The 13,063-nt window shown below is 32.3% G+C and overlaps 1 protein-coding gene across 3 annotated transcripts in view; it reads left to right on the top strand.

The window, feature by feature from the left end:
- The window catches only part of LOC130900467 (solute carrier family 2, facilitated glucose transporter member 1-like), a 29,268-nt gene extending 19,296 nt beyond the window's left edge, over positions 1-9,972 (top strand). For all 3 annotated transcript variants that reach the window (XM_057811105.1, XM_057811106.1, XM_057811107.1), the window contains exons 4-10: positions 464-749; positions 952-1,092; positions 1,898-2,035; positions 3,683-3,882; positions 4,969-5,181; positions 7,562-7,833; positions 9,457-9,972. In XM_057811105.1, the coding sequence (XP_057667088.1) occupies positions 464-749; positions 952-1,092; positions 1,898-2,035; positions 3,683-3,882; positions 4,969-5,181; positions 7,562-7,833; positions 9,457-9,598 (1,392 nt within the window). In that variant the 3' untranslated portion in view covers positions 9,599-9,972. The remainder of the gene's footprint in view (positions 1-463; positions 750-951; positions 1,093-1,897; positions 2,036-3,682; positions 3,883-4,968; positions 5,182-7,561; positions 7,834-9,456) is intronic.
- Positions 9,973-13,063: the final 3,091 nt, after the last annotated feature.

Here is a 13,063-nt window from a genome sequence, read left to right as displayed (position 1 = left end):
ATAGAATACGATGGGCTACACTTCGAATAACAACGCTTTCTTTTTGTATTATGTAATAAACAAAGTAAACATTAGAAAACGACATTATTTGTGAGTGAGACACGCTCTATATCTTATAATACTAAGTATCTATATTTATTTCAGTTTTGACTTGAGCTGTTTTCTTCTTTAATTTTCCTAATTTTTTTTTATTGTTCTGTATTTATTTTATTTGTATTGCTTCCGCTGCGAAACGAAATTAATTATTACATCTAATTTTTTCATTTTTTTATTTTTTCTCTGACGTTTCATTGTTTCCATCCTATCAATTTTTCTTCCTCTTATAAATACTTATCCGAATCCAATGAGAAATTTTTAATGCTGACTTAATCGTGTCCAAATGTCACTTCATAATAAAAATCTGAGTTTTTTCGGATCGGAAATCAATTTTAATACAAACATGTAATTGGAATTTGTTTTATAGGTTATAAAAAAATTCTGCAATGACACTATTTTCAATCGTTACGGACAATATCCAGGAAAATATCAACTTGATTTAATATGGTCATTTATTGTATCAATGTTTCTGGTTGGAGGTGCTGTTGGTTCCTTGGGTGGTTCCTATCTTGCTGACAAAATTGGACGCAAAGGTGTTCTTATACTTTGTACGGTATTTCAAATTTTGTCAGCGATACTTTTTTTGGTATCTAAACCTAGCGGCTTAATGGAATTATTATTTATCGGAAGACTGCTTTCAGGATTCGCTTCAGGTGAGAATTAACACTGAATTTTATTTTTTTCCTGACAAAAAGTTGATATCAGTCAGTAAATTTTGGATATGTATTAATAATTTTCTCAAATAGTTTGCCAATTTGATTGGTTAACGAAAAAACTTTCAATTTATTAAAATATATTTCAATTTATTATTTTATCCATTTATTTATATATACAACAGCTTCTTGTATTTTTCAGGTCTTACAACTACTGTTGTTCCTATGTATTTGATTGAATTGGCCCCACTGCACCTTCGAGGAGCAATAGGAGTATTATGTCCTCTTGGATTGACAATAGGAGTATTAGCAGGACAAATTTTATCAATGCATAACATTTTAGGTAAATTTCCTGTTTTTGGTATCTAAAAGTTAATGAATATGAAAAGAAATATCATTGTTGGTGATATTAAATGTTTATTAAGATGAAAATAAAATTTTTATAAAAATTGCAAAATGTAAATTTCAACCACTTTAACATCTATGTTATTTTTGATGTATTTAAGTCAACCAAAATATTTAATTCTTTAATTTGGACTAAAGCATAGAAATGGAATGAGCATGTGCCATGATCTCTCTTCCAAAGGAGAAGGAAATCGAAAAAGAAGTACTCTGGGGGTTCCTTTTCCACCCGAAATTAAAACAAATACAAACTACACCTCCTGATTGGCTTCATTACAGGAAATTTTTTCCTCGGGAAATACTTGATTAGAGTCTAGCAGATTCTGTCTGGATGATGATGATACTTTACTTCATCCAGTTCCTAAAATCCTCACTATTGTAAAGTTGTGTGAATAAATCTGTAGGAACAAGGTTCCATTCTCCTTGATCCAGCAAGGTTGCTGTAGATGACAAAAACAGCTTTGATTTAAGGCTGCTGTGCAGTACCCCTAATTATTTATCTAATGCGACATCTACAAAAATGTCCTTGTAAGAAAATAAGACAATTTTAGGTGAATAACCGGTCGATGAATATTGGATTTTGAAGAAACGTTTTGGTATTAAAAATTATGATAACTACTCAATTCAAAATTAAATTTGGTTTTATAGGAGTTTCTCCTCCTGAAGAAACTTATACTCCAGAAGTTTTTCTCTCAATTGATACTACCTATGGAAGTCTTCGTTTTTTTCAAGAGATATTTTTTTAGGTAATACCAATTACTGGCCTCACTGTTTGGCCGTCTACGCTGTGCCTGTCATTTTAACTGCCTTAATATTGCCTATATTGCCAGAGAGTCCTAAGTATTTGTTTGTAATAAAAAAGCAACATCATCTAGCCTTCCAACGTAAGTAATTGACTTTAAAAATACTGATATCATTGATTTCTCCATATATTGTGAAAAAAGTTTTAATTATGTAAAATACACATAGGAAAAACGAGTTTTTCTAAAAATGGCGCTTTTGTTTTGGTACACATCTCAATATAGGAAATAAGAAAATAAAAAAAAAATTTTTAATCAAACTTTTGATGGTTTTCAAAATTTCAAATTACATTTATGTCGTGCGTTATTTTTATTGCCAATTCGATTCTCGTTATTATTCCAAGCACATTAAAAACCGGAATTTTCGATAACGGCGTAATCATATAGACAGAGGCCAAGTAACAGGGAGAAGAAGATTAATCTTTTCAATTTTGTTGCTGTATTTTTTGATTTCAATAAGTTAGTTAATGATTAATTCTTATTTCAGAACGAACTAGAACTAAAATGTTTGATAACTGCATAATCATAAAGTCAGAGATCAAGATACATAAGAAAGACGATTCATCTTTCTAACCTTATTACAGTATTTTAAGGTTACAAATAAGTCATATATGTAATTAGAATATGTATTATATATCTATAAGTGGAAGGTGTTCCGACTAAGTAAAACAAATAGTGTATCGTCCTCTCTCTTCTCCGAGCGCTACTGGCAAATTTAAAATTTATTAATGGCGCGTAATTTAAATTATTGGAAGATAGTTCATTCTGCTACCTGAGAACTAATAAATTTTTGGAATATTTTTTGTTTATAATATTTTTGAAATTGGCATATTTTCAATATACCGTATCACAAAAGATGAAATTTTGAGAACATTCATGAATTTATTAATTGTAATATTACTTATTATTTCCTCTACTTCTATTTTCGATGGCGTTTCCTTTACCGACACTGATTCATTCACCGTCTCCTCTTCTTCTCTTATAGTCCTTAGTTAATTTCTTCTTCATAGATGTTCTTGAATGTTTTTCCATCGAAAACCTATTTCGTTGAAAAGTTCCCATAGTGTTCTTTGGCTAAGTTCAAGTTAATCCTTATCATCTCGAATACCAAGTGTACTACTAACTAATTCCAGTGTGTCTATAATAACAATAAAAAAACGAGGAAAAATTACGTAAATAGTATATTGAAAGTGCTCCGTCCCACTTGTTAAGTGATTCACTTTCTTCAAGAAAGGCCATAACAACACACAAAAGAAGACGCTGAACATCTGGGACTGTCATTTAATGCAACTACTCCAGAAATGGTTAATCAAATCCGTCCCATTTTATTTAGCGAATGCCGAATAAAAGTATGTGTGGACATGGATATTTCATATGAAAGGCACATGGAAAAGATAACTGTAAGGTGTATGCTACGATGGCTTAATGCTGATCAAAAGTTCGCTCGTATGAAACATTCATCTGAATCTTCAAACGTAATCCAAGTGAATTTTTTCAGTATTTCAGACGAATGAATAAGTGCTGGGAGAGACAAACGTGTATTTAGCGCTACTTCAAAAAGATTATTTTTTGGAGGGTTTGAAAAATGTAGACCTAAAAAGAAATTATGTTGCAGCATCAAAATTACAGTATTGCTATACGAGTAGTTTAAAATTTTTTTTATATATCGTTTTCACTTTACGTTTTAATGCACTTCAAGTCTTAAAATAGATCGTTCCAATATATTTTTAGAATTAAAGAGAATAAGAAAGACAGGAGAGAATTCTATTAGGCTAGAAATAGAGGAATTGAAAAAAGAACAAGTAAACAACGAAAAATCTACTGCAGATAATTGGAATTTACGAAGAGTTCTTACTGATCGTAGCCTTTTGTTACCTCTTTTATTAGTGTGTAGTTTACAAAGTGGACAACAACTTAGCGGAATAAATGCGGTAAGTTGTGTTATAATTCATTTGGAAAGTAGGTACGTGAGTTAATAAATAATAATCGCGCAGATTGGAACGAACTTGTTTCAACCAGTTTTAGACCCCTAAAGACCCCTAAGTAACCGTTAGGCACAAACCGGATTACTCGATATTAAAAGTGTTTACCGTCTTGTGCGTGTGCTTGCAAATAAACTGTTATATATAATATTAACATTTTTCTTCATGCAGACCGTGAAGCTTTTATCATTTTTTATATCAATCAAATATTTTCTACTAACCTCTCGTTGACCTTTCCACTTTCTTTGCCTTCTTCTCCCCCTTGGATAAAAAATATTCCCATAGTAGAAACCTCACTAACCATCTACAATAAACACGAATACCCTAGCGTTCTTGTAGAGAAAGCATTCTTGGAAACTGCATAAAAAATCCTTCGACCTAATTCTCTATACGGATGCCTCCAAAGCTGAATCCGGTGTGGGTTGCGCAGTCACTACAAACCACGAACTCATAAGCTCTTTCCGCTTACCTCCGACGTGTGGTGTTTACACTGGTGAACTATACAGTATCCTTCAAGTTTTCAAATATATTTCTCCTCTCCATAAACATATCGCCATATGTACTGACTCTCATTCATCCATACAGTCAATCACAACCTTGTTCACCGACCATCCAATAGTCCAAAACATTCATGACATCTACCAAACTCTCATTGCTCCACCCATCTACTTCTCATAATTCTCTAAATTTTTTGAATAGGAGAGAAGACTTCGCATCAACCACATGAAACTTTCTCACGGCTATTTGATGTTTTCAGAATGTCGTTCCTGTCTGCCGAACTTGTCAAGTTCCTGTGACTGTTAAGCACGGAAATAAGGAAAATCGTGGAGTCTTTTAAAGCCACCAAGCTGTATAAGAAAATATAATTTAATTTATGCATTGTAATAGATTTTGTAACAGTCCTGTATTTAACTTATGATTGCTTTTGTATGCCATTGACCAGCGCTGTCGAGGCACGTTAAAATGAAATAAAAAAAATATTTTCTATTAAATTCAACAATAAATTGACATTTAAGAGTCACTTATCTTTTGTAGGTATTTTTTTATTCAAACAGGATTTTCATAGCTGCAGGATTATCGGTCGAAGAACGAGAAATGGCAACAATCGGTACAGGGATATGTAACTGTTTAATGGCAATATTGTCGATTTGGACGATGTCTCGTTTTACTAGGAGATTATGTATACAAGTTAGTCTTTTAACATCGGCGGTTTGCCTTATAACACTGGGCGTTTCTATTATGTATATTGTAAGTATAATTCCTCACATTTATATCTCAATACTGTTTATAAAATTAATAATGACGGCGTCGTTTTTTGACGTAACGAGACTTTATCGCAAATCACCGATTTTGTAGACGGTTTTTGCAAAGGTTTAAGTTAATTTTATGTTTTCAGTTTAAATCCCTAAATAAGTCTATCAAAGTGGTATTCCGCCTCAGTTAAAGTATACAAGTAAAGTTAATTCTTTTAAATATACATGGTATTTCAATATTAAATTATTGCAATTAATGAATAGTATAAAATAAATATAAATTTCAAAGTCAAATGTCAATTAACATAACCTAAAACAGGAATCGGACTTTCTTCGATCCTTTCCAACTATCAGAAATTTGACAGATTTGTTATACTGAATACACTGTTTACACCACCACTACACCAACACTCACGATTACACTGTCTGACACGCGTTTTGATAAACAAGTTATCATATTCAGAGACTGAAGGTAAACAGAATATCGGCAACGGTCCAGAAATTAGAACTTAGATTTGTTATAGAATAAGGCATTAATTTGTAATTTTAAAGAAAATAATTAGAAAGAGTTTGTTCAAAAGAAGTAGAGTTTAATGTAAAAAAATATAAATAAGAAGGGTTACGTATGATAAATTTAGAATTCAGGTTGTATGAGTGTATGAGTCAATAAAAATAATAAATTGTGTATCAAAGGAACATTTAGAATATGAACTAATTTTGTGATTGTATATGTGAACTATTGAAATATCCAGAGATTCAAAAATTCTTATATTTACATCAAAAAAATTTGAAATTTTGTGATTGTGTAAATTTCGATGGTTTTCATGACATATGAGAAAATTACAAAAGGGTGATTGACAGGAACCTATAAATACGAGAAATAAGCCAAAAATGCTTTCTTACGCTCCTATTCTCTGAAGCTCTATTATGTTGTTTGGTGGAAGGAGAAACAGGGGATTTACAAATTCTATAAGTACCTTAAAATGTACCTAATTAGATTGAACTATTATGCACTTTATATCATTTCAATGTAAAAATTTAATTTATTATTGTTAGTTTATAGCATATAAGTCGTATATAAGTATATAGTTGAGTCATTGGTAAATATGTAACTCTTCACATCTAACTAATTCAATCAAAATTAGTATAACAATAATATTTATTCAGATTTAGGAAATTTCTTTATAACAAGTCTAATCCAAATGTATTAATAAAATGCAGTTAATTTATTTATAAAAAATAACAATTGTTAACTCCAAAACTCAAAGGAAAACAGATTTTCTCTTGCTACCAACTGAACGAATGGAGCTAGACTTAGTTACAATTTTATTATAAATAATTAAGAAATGTTTTTGTATACAAGTGTTGAATGAAAATTTATTTTAATTTATTTAATTCATAGAAAATCTTTACAGTAAAAATGACGCCCAAAATTGAAAATTAAATATATAAAAAACGAAAGAAGCTCATTATTATATCAATAATAATCATTACAATATAAATAACTGGTACTTACATGGGGTGAACAATCAATATTAAGTTGCACTTCATCAGCTTTTTAACGAATGCAGTTAAAAGTAAAGAAGAAAGGTAACAGAGTTTAAAAAATCTTTCTAATTACATTAATAAAAACTGAATAAATTGTTTCATACCGTGAGATTGAGGCATACTTCAGCATTAGTTCCAATCGCGTGTATTAAATATTACATGAACATTTGACTGCCAAAAAGATTTATTCGCGTTGGATACAGCATAATTTGGCAATCGCTTAAAAAAGCTCTTATCTATTGGTGCAAAAAAATGCCGAACAAATTCAATCGCGGTGCTTCAAAGGCTTAACAACAATCGATCATTCAGTCTTCTAACAAAAGTTACTCGCGCACATCAAAACAAATGGTCGCCTATTTTTTAGGAATAATTGGACGTGTAGTCTCCGTTCCATTAGGGCAACGTAAAACGGTCCACTAAATGGTACACAAATATTTGTTTTCCACAAGTGTTTAAAAAAATCAGGGAAACCAAACGCAAAAGACAACGTGAGCTTTCACACATCAGTTAAAAAAAATCAGTTTTTTAATAGTCAAAATATCGAATGGATCGGCAATACGCCGTATGTTGTTTGGCACCCAATGATTTCTTCTTTTTGTTTTCGAGGTACCTCAATCGAAATGGAAAAAATACTACGCCCATTGGTTCAAACGCATGCAAAAGTGTATTGATCTTAATAGAGAAAATTTTGAGAAACAATAAAGCCATAACCATTCATAAATATTTGTTTTTATTCGTCTCTCTCATAACTTAAGTAGCAATTCTCGTAAATAAGTAAATTATAAAAATAAAAACATATATAGTATACTCATCTAATATTTTTTCAGGAATTATACCCATGGGTGGCATTTTTAAGTATTGTGGGCGTTCTGGGATTTGTATTATGCTATGGAATTGGATTGGGTCCTATTCCATACTTTGTCGGCTCTGAATTGTTTGAAGTTGGACCCAGACCTACCGCCATGGCTTTGGGAAGTATGTGTAATTGGGGTGGAAATTTAATCGTTGGATTAACATTTCCTACTTTGCAATTAACTATAGGATCAGCGTCGTTTTTCATTTTTGTCGCCGTAGTTTTAGGATTGTTTGTATTTTTAAGGTGAGTTATATTTCTTCACACACCGTGTAATCTATTATTTTAGTCTATAAAATCCTCTGAATCAAATGGTCTTACATTGAAACAACCAAATAAATTGGATTTATTTATTCAGTAGTAATCCATAAGTTTAATATTTTATGTCATAATTACATTGAGTGTGTATATAAGTAATTTTTAGGAAATATAATTATCGTTCCACAACATTTGTATATACATATTTATTTTTGTCTCCACTTTTTTTGTATATCCACTTAGTTATCTCAATTAATATTAGTTATGTCTTTTGCAAATCGCTAATTATTTTTTGTCACAGTACACGAAAATTCACAATTTTTTAAAACTCCTTTCAAATATATCAGCTGCTACTACTTCTAGCTCTATTATCATTACATATCATAGAAGTCAAAAACAACTACACGGTTTTTAATGTCATTTTCACCAATAAAAAAAGTTTTGTGATTGTTAAGGTGCATGGTTAATCAAACAATCACGTAAATAGAGGACTTTATTGCGTATTAATGAGAATAACAAAATATACAGAATTTCTCACATAGAACTGACGTGTTAAGGTACAAGTCGTGCACATGAGCTCTTCCACACATATAAGATATCATGCGTTTTCCGCATAACAGTACACAGGCGTACAGTCATAAATGTAATACTCTTCACAGTGATAATTAGTTAAGATGTGACAAGTCACTTGAGAGTTTTTAGCTAAAATGCTGTCTAAACCTTTTGGGTTATATATTAAAAATTCCACAATTCCACATTCCGCTTCATCACTCATCACTAACTTAACATCATCAGTATCATCATAAATCTTCTGTACGATCATAATTTTGTAAGGATGAAATTTTAAATCATAGTTCAGGATGCGCTGCAGCGAGCCAGACAAGTTCAGAGTTAGAGAGCGCCGCCTAGCGGAGTGGTGAGGACTTTGAAGAACCAATGCCCTAACTCTAACTAAAGACGACAAGACGATTTCTGCTTCAAAACTGGTCCAGTTGTGCGAAAAGAAGCAACCGAACGAAGTATTGTGTAGCGATCAGGTATCGAACCATTTCGTGAAACATAGAACTTTGTGCGCAACAGCTGTTGAACAGTAATTACATATTCATTACTTTTGAAGAAATGGTCAACTGCGAAAACGCTATACGGCACGGTTCACTGCGCCATTACTACTAAAACTGAACGCTCCAACTTACAAAACAACCATCCTCCAACCCACCACTCCTCCCACTACTCAACTCAAATTCATGCGTTCTTTTTGCGGCTCCCGTTATAATACAAAAGGTGATCTCGTCTCTAGGATAGATAAAAATTCAAAAATAATTGGAGTTTGCTTTGTAAATATTTTCGTGCGTGCAAATAAATTCTACCGCAATTCTCACCTCTTAGTAGTAGTAGCAAGTAATCAGGCAAATATTAGCAATATTGTACATAAATAAATATTATTTTTCTTTTTATAATATTTATTTAATAAAATACATTAGAATACTTTAAGAAGTATAAATATTATATGGAAGCATATTACACTCTACTACCCGTGCGAAGCAGGGTGTGACCTCTAGTAGTTAATAAGAAAAATCTATTAAATTTTAAATATTTAATTTTTATTTTTAGAGCTTACCTTCCCGAAACAAAAGGTAAAGATATCTCCGAAATTGTCCAATTATGTAGCCCCGGCTTAGCATTGTCAACGTTAGAAACTAACGCCGAAGAGTCTTCTCAGGATATTGAAAAATTGAATAAAGTTGATGCTTGATCAGCTTACGTCTGTTTATAAGTGTACTTAATATTTGTGCTTCCATTTTAACATAGTATCGGTAATGAAATGTCGGATAACTATTATGAGAAGTGTCTACATTTTGTAAATTCAAATTCAATTCAATTAATGAATAGTTGAACGATAAGTGACATTTACTTTAAAACATAACGTTAAATAGGTGGTTTCATAGGTTTTCATAAAAGCAATATACGTTTTTGAGATTTTCAAATTTCAGGCACCTACATTGATATCTAATCCGGCAATAATTGTTTTCCTACCTATATATACGGTTGGTACTAATATTGTTGAGTGTTCAGGGAGGGTTTTTTTAGGATTAAAAAAATTTATTAAAAATGTATTGCCAAAGAACATTCTGCCTTTTTTTAACCTAATTTAATTTTTGTTTGAGCAATATTGCTGTCAATTCATAATTTACAATAATCCGTCCCCTAGTCACATATGGATACTATGACAAGTGAGCAGATTTTGAACTGCTGGGGACGTAAGATCATACACAAGATTTTTGGCCCTGTTTGCGATAACGGTGCGTTGAGGATTCGTAGGAATGCTGAACTGAGATAGATGAATGGCGAATTAGATTTAGTGGCGTTCATTCGGAGGGCGCGTCTGGGGTGGCTGAGACATGAGGAGAGGATGCATTCTGATCGATACCCGCGTAGAGCGATGTATGAAGTTCCCGGAGGACGTCAACTTAGAGGAAGACCGTGCAAAAATATTGCAGTCAAATTAGCAATCAACCTCGGAATGATAGATAATAAACTGAATTTTCTTGATATATAATTTAATCGAGGTGAAAAGTAAAAAAAAACAGTTGTTTTCAATAATCTCTTCGTATTTTTTTCAATAAATTTGAATTGATTATAAAAATGGTGTAAAATTTGTAACCAATTTCATAAGGAACATTCTTTGTAAAGATTAAAAATTGTTAACGCGATAAATCAGTAGATTGCTAGTTACTCCACAATTAAAATTTAATTATTGGTATTCATTACCACTGTTATATTTTATGTAAGGGAATATTGTAATTAATGCCAAACGGCGAGTTGTTGCCCATCCCCACTGTTAACAGGAAAACGGTCGACCGCATTCATGTTTAATGAATATCGATCTATGCTCTTTAATACCTAATAAAACGAAATGTCGTATATTTATTGTTTCATTTGTAAATGAATATCAATAGTTAACGTAATTCAAGCAAAGACAAAAAATTAAGTTGAATACAGTCCTCTTATCGAATAAACCATAAACCAAGTAAATTGCTACAGGTCTCAATTAATACTTTTTTCTACTGGAACGTTCTAATCTAGAACTTATTATATTTTGTACATTTTACCATGGAAGTGACAACATTGCTTCGTCATAGTGTTTCTAAAAACTAAAAAAGCTTTGTTTAGATGTTATGCGTTTATTCACGTGTTTTCTTTTGTGTTATATTAGTTTTATTGGTGATTTGAATGTTTATAAATACGATCAAAAGATAATCATATTTTGATGCAGAGGCAAGTTTAATTATCAATTATCATTTTTCGAGTTGTTCAGCTTGTTATATCATTGTTAAATTAATAAAATATTGCCAGCATGTGCATTTATATCTGGGTTTGAATCGTTTTGAAGCTGGCAACTTTTAAGATGTCATAATGGGGTCCATGGAGACTCCATAAAAATAAAATTTTAATGAAAAACATTAGAAGTATTACACATTGAGCAAATGCTGAAGTTAGACATCAGTATAGTTTTTATAATTTCTGGAATTACATAATGTATTGGTGATTGTATTGGTAGGCATGCGCAATAGTTCCAAATGTTAACTGTCTAACACATGGATTTGTAATCTTTCTTTCTTCGTGATTAGATATGTTTATATACTTTTATGCACAAGTCTATGATCCCAAGAGTGCGAAGGAACCCCAACATGCCGACTGGAAGTTCTTTCGTTCGTTATTTTTCCTATTTTTTTTTGGACACTGACACAATATGAACGCATATTAAGTATAATAAAAAATTTGTTAATGGTTTGCTCAAGACAAATCGTCTTCTGTTAATTCTGTGATTAATAATATGTACATGGAATTTTTATTATTCACTTCACATTATCACCTCTATATGATAATTATTATCATGCGAAAGACTTATGCACTACTCAGCTTAGAGCCGGTATTATTTATTTATCCCGGATAGAAAGTATCAAAAGGATTAGGTTTACATAATGAACTTGAGCTCTATGTGGCAAGTATTCAATATTTCAACCTTTTGGATCTCGGCGAAGATGTTTTTTGGTAATCCCTGTTTGGCGATGCTATCGTGCAGGATCTTAGACACGACGCCAGTTGCTCTGTTTAATCTTATTTGCGAGATCCGCGTATTTGGCCAGTTTCTTCTGGTGTTTGTATAGTTACATCGACAAGAAGGACTGAATTGATCCTTCTATCAACCACCTTCTGCGGCTTGTACTTGTAATACTATGTATTGAGAAGACTGAACTTGTTGGCCAGTTTCTGGAGGATGATATTGCACACTTGGTTATGCTGGTGTAGATAGTCGGGATTAGCTAACACACTATAAGCAGATGCTATATATTAAATGGTCTCTGATGTTTGTTGGCACTTTCTGCATTTGTCAGATTGAGTGTTCGGATCCTTAATAATATTTTTCTTGTAGTTATTCGTGTTAATAACTTGTGCCTGGATAGCCATTATGAAGCCTTCGGTCTCTGGAAAGAGATTAGCGCTAGTAAGCCATCTGTGTGAAGCTCCTTTGTCAACATGCGAATGGTTGAGGTCGTGATGATGTCTACCGTGTAATGCTTTTCGTGACCATTGTTCCTTATCCGCCTTGGATATAATCCGATGCAGAGTTGAGACTTCAGATTTAGTATAAAAGAATTCACGTAGTTTCATTACTTATCGAGAGTGCAGGTTAAGAAGGTCAATCAAGCCCCTACCACCCTCTTTTCGGAGTAAAGTTGTTCTAATAGTGGATGATTTCGGTTGGTTGTTGTTGTTCTTCGTCGTCATTATTCATGTCAACCTCTGAGTAGCCTATAGCTCTGTTTTCGTCCACTTCTGGATTCCAAAAAAGTGTTTAAAACAGGTGTGGCATAGATATTGATTGCCTGGACTAAGTTGCCTGCATTTAATTCGGATTGCATAAGTGATTTCACTTTTTTCGTGTATTGATCCTGGATTCTAGCTTGTGCCAGCTTGTGGTCCAGTAACTTAGCCTGCTGAAATCCTAAGTATTTATAGGTTTCTCTTCTTCAACCTTTTTGTTCCTCTGCTAAGATGTTATTTTCCTCTACGTACCTATAAATTCTGTTAGTTATACAAGCTGTAAGTATCTTATATAAAGTGAGTAGGCACGTGATAGGTCTGTACTGAGTGGGGTCATCCGCCTGGGAGCTCTTTAAAAGTAAATCAGGGAATCCAGTGCTACAAATGTTGG

The sequence above is a fragment of the Diorhabda carinulata genome, chromosome X (genome assembly GCF_026250575.1).
Source record: "Diorhabda carinulata isolate Delta chromosome X, icDioCari1.1, whole genome shotgun sequence".
Lineage (NCBI taxonomy): Eukaryota > Metazoa > Arthropoda > Insecta > Coleoptera > Chrysomelidae > Diorhabda > Diorhabda carinulata.
This window is presented reverse-complemented; position numbering and strand designations above follow the sequence as displayed.